General features: G+C 47.1%; 1 protein-coding gene across 1 annotated transcript; it reads left to right on the top strand.

The window, feature by feature from the left end:
• Positions 1 to 3,577: 3,577 nt before the first annotated feature.
• Positions 3,578 to 9,875, top strand: RFX5 (regulatory factor X5). The gene is made up of 10 exons (XM_021688014.2): positions 3,578 to 3,613; positions 4,480 to 4,614; positions 4,845 to 4,878; positions 5,306 to 5,388; positions 5,638 to 5,757; positions 5,940 to 6,059; positions 6,199 to 6,280; positions 6,552 to 6,753; positions 6,998 to 7,098; positions 7,241 to 9,875. Exons 2-10 carry the CDS (start codon positions 4,499 to 4,501, stop codon positions 8,228 to 8,230), a joined length of 1,848 nt encoding a protein of 615 aa, XP_021543689.1. The 5' UTR covers positions 3,578 to 3,613; positions 4,480 to 4,498; the 3' UTR covers positions 8,231 to 9,875.
• The last annotated feature ends 1,052 nt before the right edge of the window (positions 9,876 to 10,927 follow it).

The raw sequence follows: 10,927 nt of genomic DNA, 5'->3' as shown, positions 1-10,927 counted from the left end.
GAGAGACAGAGAGAGAGAGGCAGAGGGAGAAGCAGGCTCCCAAGGAGCAGGGAGCCCTATGCAGGACTCGATCCCAGGACCCTGAGATCATGACCTGAGCTGAAGGCAGACGCTTAACCATCTGAGCCACTCAGGCACCCAGAAGTAACTTATATCTTTAATTTTATGGTAATAATTCTATTACTTTTACTTTTCACCACATACGTATTTATACATAAACAATATATTGTTCAGTTTTGCCTGTCATTAAATATTTGTAAATTGCATTGCACTGTATGTTTTCTTCTGTTATAGTTCCTTCACTGTTTCTAAAGTTCATCTGTGTGGATGCATGTAGCTGTGGCTCATTCATTCCCACTGCCCTATGACATTCCATCATATAAATATGCCACAACTTATCACTCTGCTTGCTAATGCAAACAGTGAGACTATAAACCTTACTGCCTCTGTCTTTAGGGCCTGTCTGTAGGAGTAGGATTGTTGAATCATAGAATATTCACATATTCAACATTATCAAGTAATTCCAAACCCTTTTCCAAAATTATAGCAAATTGCATCCCCACCAGCAGTGAGTGAGGAGGGCTCCTGTTGGCTCACAGCCCTGTCAGCTCTCAGCATTGCCAGACTTTGTAATTGTTGCCAATTTAGTAGGTATGAAATGGTATCTTGTGGTTTTAATTTGCATTTTCTTGATTACTATAGAGAGAGAACAACTTTTCATATGTTTATGAGCCATTTCTGCTTCTTGTATGAAATTCCTGTTGATTTTCTCTGCCCATTTTTTTTTTAATTTTTCTTTTTTTTACAGATTTTATTTATTTATTTGGCAGAGAGAGAGCACAAGTAGGCAGAGAGGCAGGCAGAGGGAGAGGGAGAAGCAGGCTCCCCGCTGAGCAGGGAGCCCAACGCGGGGCTCGATCGCAGGACCCTGGGATCATGACCTGAGCCGAAGGCAGCCGCTTAACCTACTGAGCCACCCAGGCGCCCCTCTCCGCCCATTTTTCTATTTGGGTGTTTATCTTTTCATTTGTAAAAGGCCTTTATAAATTTCAGATGATAATCCTTTGTTATGTGTCTTGAAATATCTTCTCCCAATTTGTGGCTTGATTTTACATTCTTTTCATAGTGGTTTTAAAAATAAATTTAAGTTTTTAATATTAATTATCTAAATTTATCAATATTGTCTTTTATGGTTTGCTTTCTCATGTTTAAGAATTCACTCCCAATAGCAGAAGGCATTGTACAATAGTGTCTAGAGCATATTCTGATCCAGATAGCCTAGGTTCAGATCTTGGCTCCCTCACTTACTGTGTAACACTGGGCAAATTATTAACCTCTCAATGCCTTAGTCTTCTCATCTGTAAAATAGGGATAATCACAGTACCTATCTGATAGAGTTGCTAAGAGATAAAGTGGCAACATATGTGAGGCCTTTAGAGAAATCCCCAGCACATATTAAGCTCTAGATAAATACTTGCTGTTATTGTGGTGATGCTAATCAGATCATTTTTATTGTTACTTCTCAGGGCAAGGTACATTATACCTTATTTGGCGCTGCATTCCCCGCTCTTAACGCAATGCCTGGCATAAGTGAATACTTGCCTGTTTTTCCCATCTTAAGCCTTTCGCCCCATGCAACCTCACCTTCTTACAGTGCTGTCAAAATAATCTCCTTTACATACCTATGATACTTTTTCTCCCTTTCCTGAAGTTTCCATTTATTCCCTGCCACCTGCAAATTCCTAAGCCAGCATAATTTACCCCAATCTCTTTTTCTAATCAAAGTGCCCTATATCTCCCTTCATACCAAACAGTGGTGGTTGGGGGTATCTTTCTATCAGTCTATACCCATATTTGTATATGAGTGTCTACAAGTATGTATACACAGTCTAGGGCAGTGTTCAAGAAAATGGGCTCTGAAGGCAGACTGCCTGTCTTTGGATCCTGATTCCAGCACTTACTACATACATAACTGTGGACAAGTCCCTTCACTTCTCCGAATCTCAATTTCTTTGCCTATAAAACAGAGACAATAACTACTTACTTCAAAGAGCTGTCATGAGCATTAAATGAGGTGTTTGGAATTAGGGATGGTGTCTAGCACACAGAAAACACCAATAAATTTTTGCTGTTAATCGAAAACCTTCTTGCCAGTGTATCCTTATTCCCCCAACTCTGCAATTCCTTAGGTTCTCCCAGCACCCACAGAAGCCAGTAGTTGGTTATTGGGGGCTATAACGGGCAAAGGTGACCAGATCAGACAGTTCTGCTTGTGCCCTTTAAAAAGTACACTGATGGGGGCGCCTGGGTGGCTCAGTCGTTAAGCGTCTGCCTTCGGCTCAGGCCCTGATCCCAGGGTCCTGGGATCGAGCCCCGCATCGGGCTCCCTGCTTGGCGGGAAGCCTGCTTCTCCCTCTCCTGCTCCCCCTGCTTGTGTTCCCTCTCTCGCTGTGTCTCTCTCTGTCAAATAAATAAATAAAATCTTTAAAAAAAAAAAAAAGTACACTGATGATGAGACTAGAAAATGTATTAGAATCAGGACTGCAAATAGAGTTTTAGGTGTAAAGTATCTGTTGTGCAAAACAAAATACATCCATTCAAAAGAATGTTAACCTGCAGTCCCTGACCTCTGAAATTAGATGCGAAACTTGGTCTGCATGTGCGTTTTTCACGGCAGAGGATTCATTGCTTTCATTTGATTCATGACCTAAAAACATCCTTAACGAAAAGGATTAAGAACCCATGACCTATACGGTACAAAGTTCTATGAGAGTAAAGAGTTCCTGTGGGTATCCAGCACCCCCTGGGGGTGTCAGTCAAAATTCCAATGTTCACTGAGTGCAGAACTATGGGGATGCAGATACATTAGCAACTCTTTGGAGGGAAATAAAGTACCCACGGGAAACCCATGAACGCTTGGCATTTTAACTAAACGTGGTACAGCTGCGGAGGTTTTGAGGCCTCCATCAGAGAGGAACGTGAGCCTGTGTTTGCAGATTTGTTGTGGAGTGCCTGTATGCTGTTGAGGGCGGGGGTCGGGGGTGGGGTGCTCAATTTGTTTTTCATCAAAAAGGTTATGTGAGCTTACAGCGAACCTCCATCACTACTACCCATAATTTTCTAGCTTTTTTTTTTTTTTTTAATCACCCATTGATTCTTTTCTTCCACTGGCTCTGACGACCGAAGGCAAAACTGAAACCCGGAAGGAGAGGGCAAAGGAAAAGAAAGCTCCAAAGGGAGCCCAGCGCCCGGGCTTTCGTCCTGCGGTCCCTTTAAGAGAAGAATCTCTTGGGACCGGCAGTCCCAGCCGACCCCAGTTTTAACCGAAACCTAACCCGGACTTCCCCCTCTTCGCTCAAATAAGACCAACTTTGGATTTTCCCTCCCCTATTGACCAATCAGAATCTGTTACCAGGCAGACTTTAGCTGCCGGCAGCGCGAGCCCGGCGCCTTCTGTCTCCGGGTGGCAGGAACGACCAATGAGAGAGCAGGTCGTCCGAGTATCTAGGCAGATCGGGGCTGTTCCAGCCATTCAGAAAAAAGAAAATAAAGCAACGCACGAGCCCGCTGGGCCAGGACCGTGGGGCTGGGCTGGAGTGAAGGTGGCTACGAGGTAGTTTCTCTTTCTCCCTTACCTTTATTGTTGCTTGTGTTGGAAGGCGACTGTTCAAAGGTAGGGAGGGGGCAGTATGAGTTGGGAGGAGAGCAGAACAAGATTTTGGCTGTATTTTCAAAGCTCCCTCACCCATGTGCACGTGCCCCGAATCTGGGACCCCGTTCCCCCAACCGGGTTTCCTACGCCTAGCCCAGGAGTTCGCCACCCTGAACCCCCCACCTTGCAACAACGCGGGATTGAATGCAGGGGGAAGGGAGGGAGGTGGGGGTGCGCCTCTGGATGGGAGGTTGAGGGAGATGACGTAAGGACCGGCGACGTGGGGAGGGGGAGCCGCGGAGGAAGCCGTGGCGAGATTAAGTAATGAGAACTTGGGCCCAGTGGTTTCCAAGGCTGGAAGGGCAGAATATGTTCGTATCCTTTCTGACCTCCCAGGAAAATTAAGGCGTGAGGAGTAGCTTAGAGAATTGGAGAACTTTGTTTTGTGGTTGTTATTGTTTTTATTTTTGTTTTTTTTTTTTTTTAAGGGGATGAGGGCAGTACGGGATCAGAGGCAGAAAAGGACATGTCTAACGTCGATTCCCAGTCCCCCTATCCCTTCCTTTACAGTTTTCCATATTTAGGAGACTGCAGAAAGGTGGGGCAGACAGAATGGATATGGCAAAGATCTCTTTGGGTATATGTGGACCTGCAGAAGTAATGGGATAATTTCTAATTTTTGGAGAAGGCAAGTGGTGGGAAAAAAAGACCACTGAGGAAATTCAGAGGCTTTCTTTCTGTTTCTCTGTGTTTCTGGGTAGGGAGATGAGTGCCCGGGGCCCTCCAGGGAAAGGGAGGTTAAATCCTCATGCCTGGTCTCCTCTCAGCTCTAGCCCTCATGCCGGGATGGCCGAAGATGAACCCGATGCTAAGAGCCCAAAGACTGGGGGAAGGGCCCCCTCAGATAGTGCTGAGGCAGGAGAACCCACCACCCTTCTTCAGAGGCTCCGAGGTACCATTTCGTAAGTACTCATCACCACCTCCAAACCTTGCTCCAGAACTGTAGCCCTTCACTTCCTCTGTAGATGAACTGCCTCTCCCTGAGCAAGTGCATCTGAGCGTGGGGAGATTCTTCATCATGGGAGCAGTTGCTGAGCACCCCTTAAGCATCTCATCCCTCTTCCTCTCCCTAACAATAAGACACCAGAGAAAATCTTGTGTCTGACCTCCAGCTTTCTCCTCTTTTCCACAGCAAGGCTGTGCAGAACAAAGTTGAGGGAATCCTGGTAAGTATTTTCGGGAAGAGGGCAATAGAGAGGTGGAATTGGTGGGGGATGAGGATGATGAAGATATGCATAACTGAAAGGTTTATGTGGGAGAGGCAGTATTGTCTTCCCTGTCAGAAGGTAATTGGCTTTGCAACTTGTTGCCCGATTGACCTTGAGCATCTTACTTCATCTCCCTGTGACCTGTTGCGTAGACGCTCAGTAGGAATAATATCAAAGCCGACCCCCTCCACTCCCCCTCTCACCACAGTAGCTCACAAGGGCACTCCTCAGAGCACAGTGAACACCCAGCCCCAAATCATTTCTAAGGTCCTTTTTCAGTCTGACAGTCTCTAAGGCAGCTGGACTTTGGGGGAAGGATCAGAAGATCCTGTCTTGTGTCCTTCTTGGCCTTATTTTTTCTCCTGCCTCTCTGTTCCTACCTCAGCAAGATGTACAGAAATTCTCAGACAATGACAAGCTGTATCTCTACCTTCAGCTTCCCTCAGGGCCCAGTACTGGAGACAAAAGGTAGGTTTGGTGCTAGAGTTTAAGATATCAGAGGTTCTGGTTTTTAAAGGAAGGCTCACTGGGATGGGGCTGGGTGAATAGGAGTACTCATAACAGCTGTCCTTGATGAGAATAGTCCCTGTCCTGCCCTGGTTTACCAGGAAAAGCTGGATTCTGGGTGATTTGGTCCAGCACTGCTGAAGCAGTAGTCTGGATAGAACCACAACTTTAGGATCTTAGTAAGGCTTGTCCCTTTTACTTCTCTTGCAGCTCAGAGCCAAGTACACTCAGCAATGAGGAGTACATGTATGCCTATAGGTGGATACGTAACCACCTAGAAGAGCATACTGACACCTGTTTGCCAAAGCAAAGTGTTTATGATGCCTATCGGTGGGTGAATGGGGCGGGGGGGGGGTTGGCGGGCGTAGGACTACCCCTCACCCCGGAGAGCTCCCTGCCTTGATAGAGCCTGACTTCTTAAAGGGTTTCCCAAACCTGTGCCGGGGACCCTCGGAATCTAACCATGACCTCCTTCTCTGAGTGTCTTCCCACTCTACCCCCTCCCCACCCAGGAAGTACTGTGAGAGCCTCGCCTGTTGCCGCCCACTCAGCACAGCCAACTTTGGCAAAATCATCAGAGAGATCTTCCCTGACATCAAGGCCCGAAGGCTTGGTGGCCGGGGCCAGTCCAAGTATCCTTGAATGGAGAGGTTGGGGTTGGAGGACCCGGGGAGGAAAACTTAGGGTGTGGAGGGCCAGGAGTGGAAACAGCCTAACCTTCCCACGGGGCTTGGAGATCCCCACCGTTGGCTGCTCTTTAACTTGCCTCAGATACTGCTACAGTGGCATACGAAGGAAGACCTTGGTATCTATGCCCCCCTTGCCTGGACTTGACCTGAAGGGCTCGGACAGTGTAAGTAACAACCAACCCTCCGATTGCACTCTTCTCTCCAAGGCGGAGGGCTGACACAGCCTAGGTCATTCTGCACATAGCTTCTAGGTATATAGGATATGCCCTTCTACCTACCCTGTGGCTCAGGCAGAGGATGAAGAGAATTTGTGGGTTTCTGGGATGAGTTACCCCATCTCCAGTCTGGTCTTAACTGTGGCTGATATTGGTGTCTGAGAGGGGCCGAGGGTTCTTTAGTTTGGAGTGTGACTGGGCATGTGTTTCCCCACTGCAGCCAGAAATGGGCCCAGAAGTAACCCCAGCACCTCGGGATGAGCTGGTGGAGGCAGCCTGTGCTCTGACCTGCGACTGGGCAGAACGAATCCTGAAACGGTCCTTCAGTTCCATCGTTGAGGTCGCCCGCTTCCTGCTGCAGCAGCATCTCATCTCTGCCCGATCTGCACATGCCCACGTGCTCAAGGCGATGGGGCTTGCTGGTAGGTGGAGACTCTCAGGCCCCAAAAAACTCTCAGCCACTTTCAACATCATAGGCCCTCCCACCTACTAGGGCAGAGACCCCTTGCATTTGGCTTCTATTCCTAGTGCCCCTTGTAGGGCATTAGGACATGCCTTAGACCACCTTCTTCCCCCTTCTCCACCAGTCAGTCAGTCAGAGTCACCTCACTTGGCCATTGTTTCCTCCTCACCCTCACCTTATTACCTTTTCTGGCACCTCTGCAGAAGACGATGAACATGCCCCTCGGGAGCGGTCATCTAAATCCAAGAATGGTGTAGAGAGCCTAGAAGGTGGAGCCCATAAGAAACCAGAGAGACCAGCCCAGGTAAGGAAGTTGATGCCGCTGACCTTGCTGCCCTGGGCTGGGGGCTTGGTATCCCCTTTCCCATATCTTCTCACCCTCCTGTGTCTGTGTTTGCTCCGATGTCTAGTCTTCCCACTTACTGTGTCCTCTCTTCACCTTTTAGCCTCCTAAGGAGCTGGAACCCCGGGCTGGAGGTGGCCCCCCTGCACGTGGCGAGCGGAAGAAGAGTGTAGTGGAGAGCCCAGCCCCAGCAGCCAATAACCCACAGGTTAATGCCCTGGTGGCCCGGCTGCCTCTGCTCCTTCCCCGGGCCCCTCGCTCTCTTATTCAGCCAATCCGAGTCTCTCCACCCATCCTGGCCCCCAAGCTTTCTTCAGGCCTGAAAGTGGCTACACTGCCTCTGCCCAGTAGGGCGGGGGGACCCCAGGCAGCTATGCCCATCATTAACATGATCTTACCAACCGTTCCTGCTTTGCCTGGACCCGGACCCGGGCCTGGGCAAGCCCTGCCTGGGGCGCTCACTCAGCCGCAGGGCACAGAGAACAGGGAAGTAGGCATAGGTGGTGACCTGGGACCCCATGACAAGGGTGTCAAGAGGACAGCTGAAGTACCTGTGAGTGAGGCCATTGGGCAGGATCCACCTGCTAAAGCAGCAAAGCAGGATATAGAGGATACAGGAAGTGATGCCAAAAGAAAACGGGGGCGCCCTCGAAAAAAATCAGGTGGAAGTAAGGAAAGGAACTGTCCCCCTGACAAGTCAGCACCTGCCATGGACTCTGCCCAGTCCCCAAGGTTACCACAGGAGACGTGGGCCTCTGGAGGGGAAAGCAACTCAGCTGGAGGGTCAGGGAAGCCAGGACCAGTGGGAGAGGCTGAGAAGGGGATGGTGCTTGCCCAGGGTCAGGAAGATGGTGCTGTTTCCAGAGGAGGAAGGGGCCCCAGTTCCCGGCATGCCAAAGAAGCAGAAGCTAAAATTCCTCTGGTCACCTCAAAAGTGAGTGTCATCAAGGGCAGTAGAAGTCAAAAGGAAGCTCTTCATTTGGTAAAGGGAGAGGTAGACACTGCAGCGCAGGGTAATAAAGACTTAAAGGGGCATGTGCTTCAAAATTCCTTATTCCACAAGGGGAAAGACCCCAAAGCAACACCCCCATGATAGGTATGTGGGGAAGAGTGTTTATATCCACATTAACTCTACCTGCCTAGTAGAGGTCCCTCTGCACTTGCTTCTCATTTGGCTTTTCTTTTCCCAAGGGAATTCATTCACCTGTACAAACAGCTGAGGCACCCTGTCTTACACAGTGTCCGGCTCCTGCCTCTGACCTTTCCAGCTCAGTACCCTTGGCTTTAGCGTCATTGATAAATCTGTCGTGACTGTCTTACCTGGATCTCTGTGCTATCCTGCAGGAAGATAGGGATGGAGTAAGTATGGTGAATGTATAGGCTAGGAATCTTTTGGTTTTAAATAGTAAAAAAAACTAACTCAAACTGGCTTAAAAATAAAGACTGACTGGCTCACATAACCGGAAAGTCCAGAGGTAGTACTGGCTCCGGGAAAAGCTGATGCGGTGGCTCAGTGTGTCTCTAAATACCTGATTGATTTCCCCCTGCTGCTACCTTTTGTAGGATCATCTTAAACCTGGGCCACCTAGTGGCTGCCAGCACTCCTGGGAGTAGACGTTTTCTCGTTTACACCCAACCAGAAGGGGTGGGGGGCATCTTTGTGCCAGGCATCCTAGCAAAGCCTTAAGATGGACTCTGATTAGGCCAGCCTGGGTCACATGCCGATCCCTAACCAATCACTGTGCCAGAAGGATGGTGTATGCTAATTCGCTCTTTCTACATCAGGGAAAGGTTGGATCACATAGGTCTCCAAATGGGAACTGACGCGGGCAGTTCCTGGGGAGGCAGCTGATACCTGGCCAATACCAGGAAGTACATGTGGTTTTAGCTTGCTAGGTTGGGATCAGCTACACCTGTTTCCTTTTTCCCTCACCGTCTTGCATTTTCCGTACTGCAGCTGTAGCCTCTTTCCTCTTGTAGGCGCAGAAGGAATGAGAGGGAAGTCACTCTCCTTTAGGGACTATCTCTTTAGTCTCATTTAGATGACAATCCCATTCCAGAGATGGAGATCCTTCCCTTTCCTGTTTCTGAATGTTGGTTTTCTCATTCTGCTTCCCTATCCCCGACCCTACTGCCACTTTCACTAAGTGGAGTGAAAGATTTACTTCCTAGTCATTTTATTAAATCCATTCTGTATCCACCAGGTGTCAGTCTCTTGTCATACATGTGTCAGGATTTCAGCCAGGATTGTGGGGTTTAGGCTAGGTGTGTGGCAGGAGGTAGCTCTGCACATCAGCAAGCACCAGTAAGAAGGGAACCCAGATGTTACCCTTTGAAAAGCAGTAAACCAACCAGTATTTACTGAGGACATACGTCATTTTCTGCATAAGGGTAGCTTCTGTCAGGGAATCTTGGTTCTGCACAGGAAACAGATTTTCTTTCAGGGAGACTTCACTCATTTGTTTCCACCACAGCAGATTTTTAAAAATTATAATATGTAATATTTGGTATCTATAAAGAATATATTTAACATGAATAAATTATGAAACATAATATTAAATGAATACCTTTGACCCATCGCCCAACTTATACATTAAAACATTAGAAATACCATTGAGTTTTTTGTGTTCCTGCCCATTCCTATCCCACTGCCTCTCCCTAGAGGTAACCACTGTCCTTAATTTTATGTTTATTAATTGCCTGCCACACACACACACACACACACACGTGTGTATATATTTAACCATATGTGTACAATATTCTTTAAAAATTATTGTTCAATTTTGCTTTTTTTATCTTTACAAAATTGTTACGCTCTAATAGTCCCCTGAAGTTTGCTTTGTTTCACTTAACATTTCTAAGATTCATCTATGTTGTAAGTAGCTGTAATTCGTTCATTTTCACCTGTGTAATATTCCATCAAGTACATAATCCACAAGTTATTTATGCATTCACCTATTAATGGACATTTGCGTTGTTTCTAATTTTTTGCTATTACAAACAATGCTGCTATGAACATTCTTGTACCTGTGTGCCTTTTTGAAGTAAGATTTCTAAAAAGGTTTCTAAGATGGTTCATTTGGTCTGTACACCCTCTTATTCTTTGGAAGAGTTGACATCAGATTGAAATGAGCTGTCCCTTGACACTGGTAAAACTCAGCGGTCGAACCATCTTTGCCTGTCTTTTCTTTTTGGGAAAAATTTTAACCATCAATTCAATTTCTTTAATAATTATAGGTGTCCGGACTTTCTATTTTTTTTTTTTCATGGCTTAATAGCTCATTTATTTTTATTTTTTTAATTTTTTTTTTAAAGATTTTATTTATTTGACAGAGAGAGACACAGCGAGAGGGGGAACACAAGCAGTGGGAGAGGGAGAAGCAGGCTTCCCGCTGAGCAGGGAGCCCGATGTGGGGCTCGATCCCAGGACCCTGGGATCATGACCTGAGCCGAAGGCAGACGCTTAACGACTGAGCCACCCAGGCGCCCCTATTTTTTTAATTTTTTAATTTTTTAATTAATTTTATTTTGTGTTAGTCAGCATACATCATTAGTTTTTGATGTAGTGTTCCATGATTCATGTTCCATGTTTGCGTATAACACCCAATGCTCCATGCAATACGTGCCCTCCTTAATACCCATCACCGGGCTAACCCATCCCCCTGCCCCCCTCCCCTCTAAAACCCTCATTTTGTTTCTCAGAGTCCATAGTCTCTCATGGTTCATCTCCCTCTCCGATTTCCCCCCCTTCATTTTTCCCTTCCTACTGTCTTCTTTTTTTTTTTTTTTT

Source organism: Neomonachus schauinslandi, chromosome 4, assembly GCF_002201575.2.
Source record: "Neomonachus schauinslandi chromosome 4, ASM220157v2, whole genome shotgun sequence".
Taxonomy (NCBI): Eukaryota; Metazoa; Chordata; class Mammalia; order Carnivora; family Phocidae; genus Neomonachus; species Neomonachus schauinslandi.
Note: the sequence above shows the minus strand (reverse complement) of the source record. Positions and strands in the feature narration are given on the sequence as shown.

Bases quoted from the DNA above. Each gene is read 5' to 3' on its own strand.
- RFX5 (XM_021688014.2), top strand. From the start codon at position 4,499: ATGGCCGAAGATGAACCCGATGCTAAGAGCCCAAAGACTGGGGGAAGG. The intron at 4,615-4,844 runs GTAAGTACTCAT...TCTTTTCCACAG, and splicing joins AGGCTCCGAGGTACCATTTC to CAAGGCTGTGCAGAACAAAG. The intron at 5,389-5,637 runs GTAGGTTTGGTG...CTTCTCTTGCAG, and splicing joins CCCAGTACTGGAGACAAAAG to CTCAGAGCCAAGTACACTCA.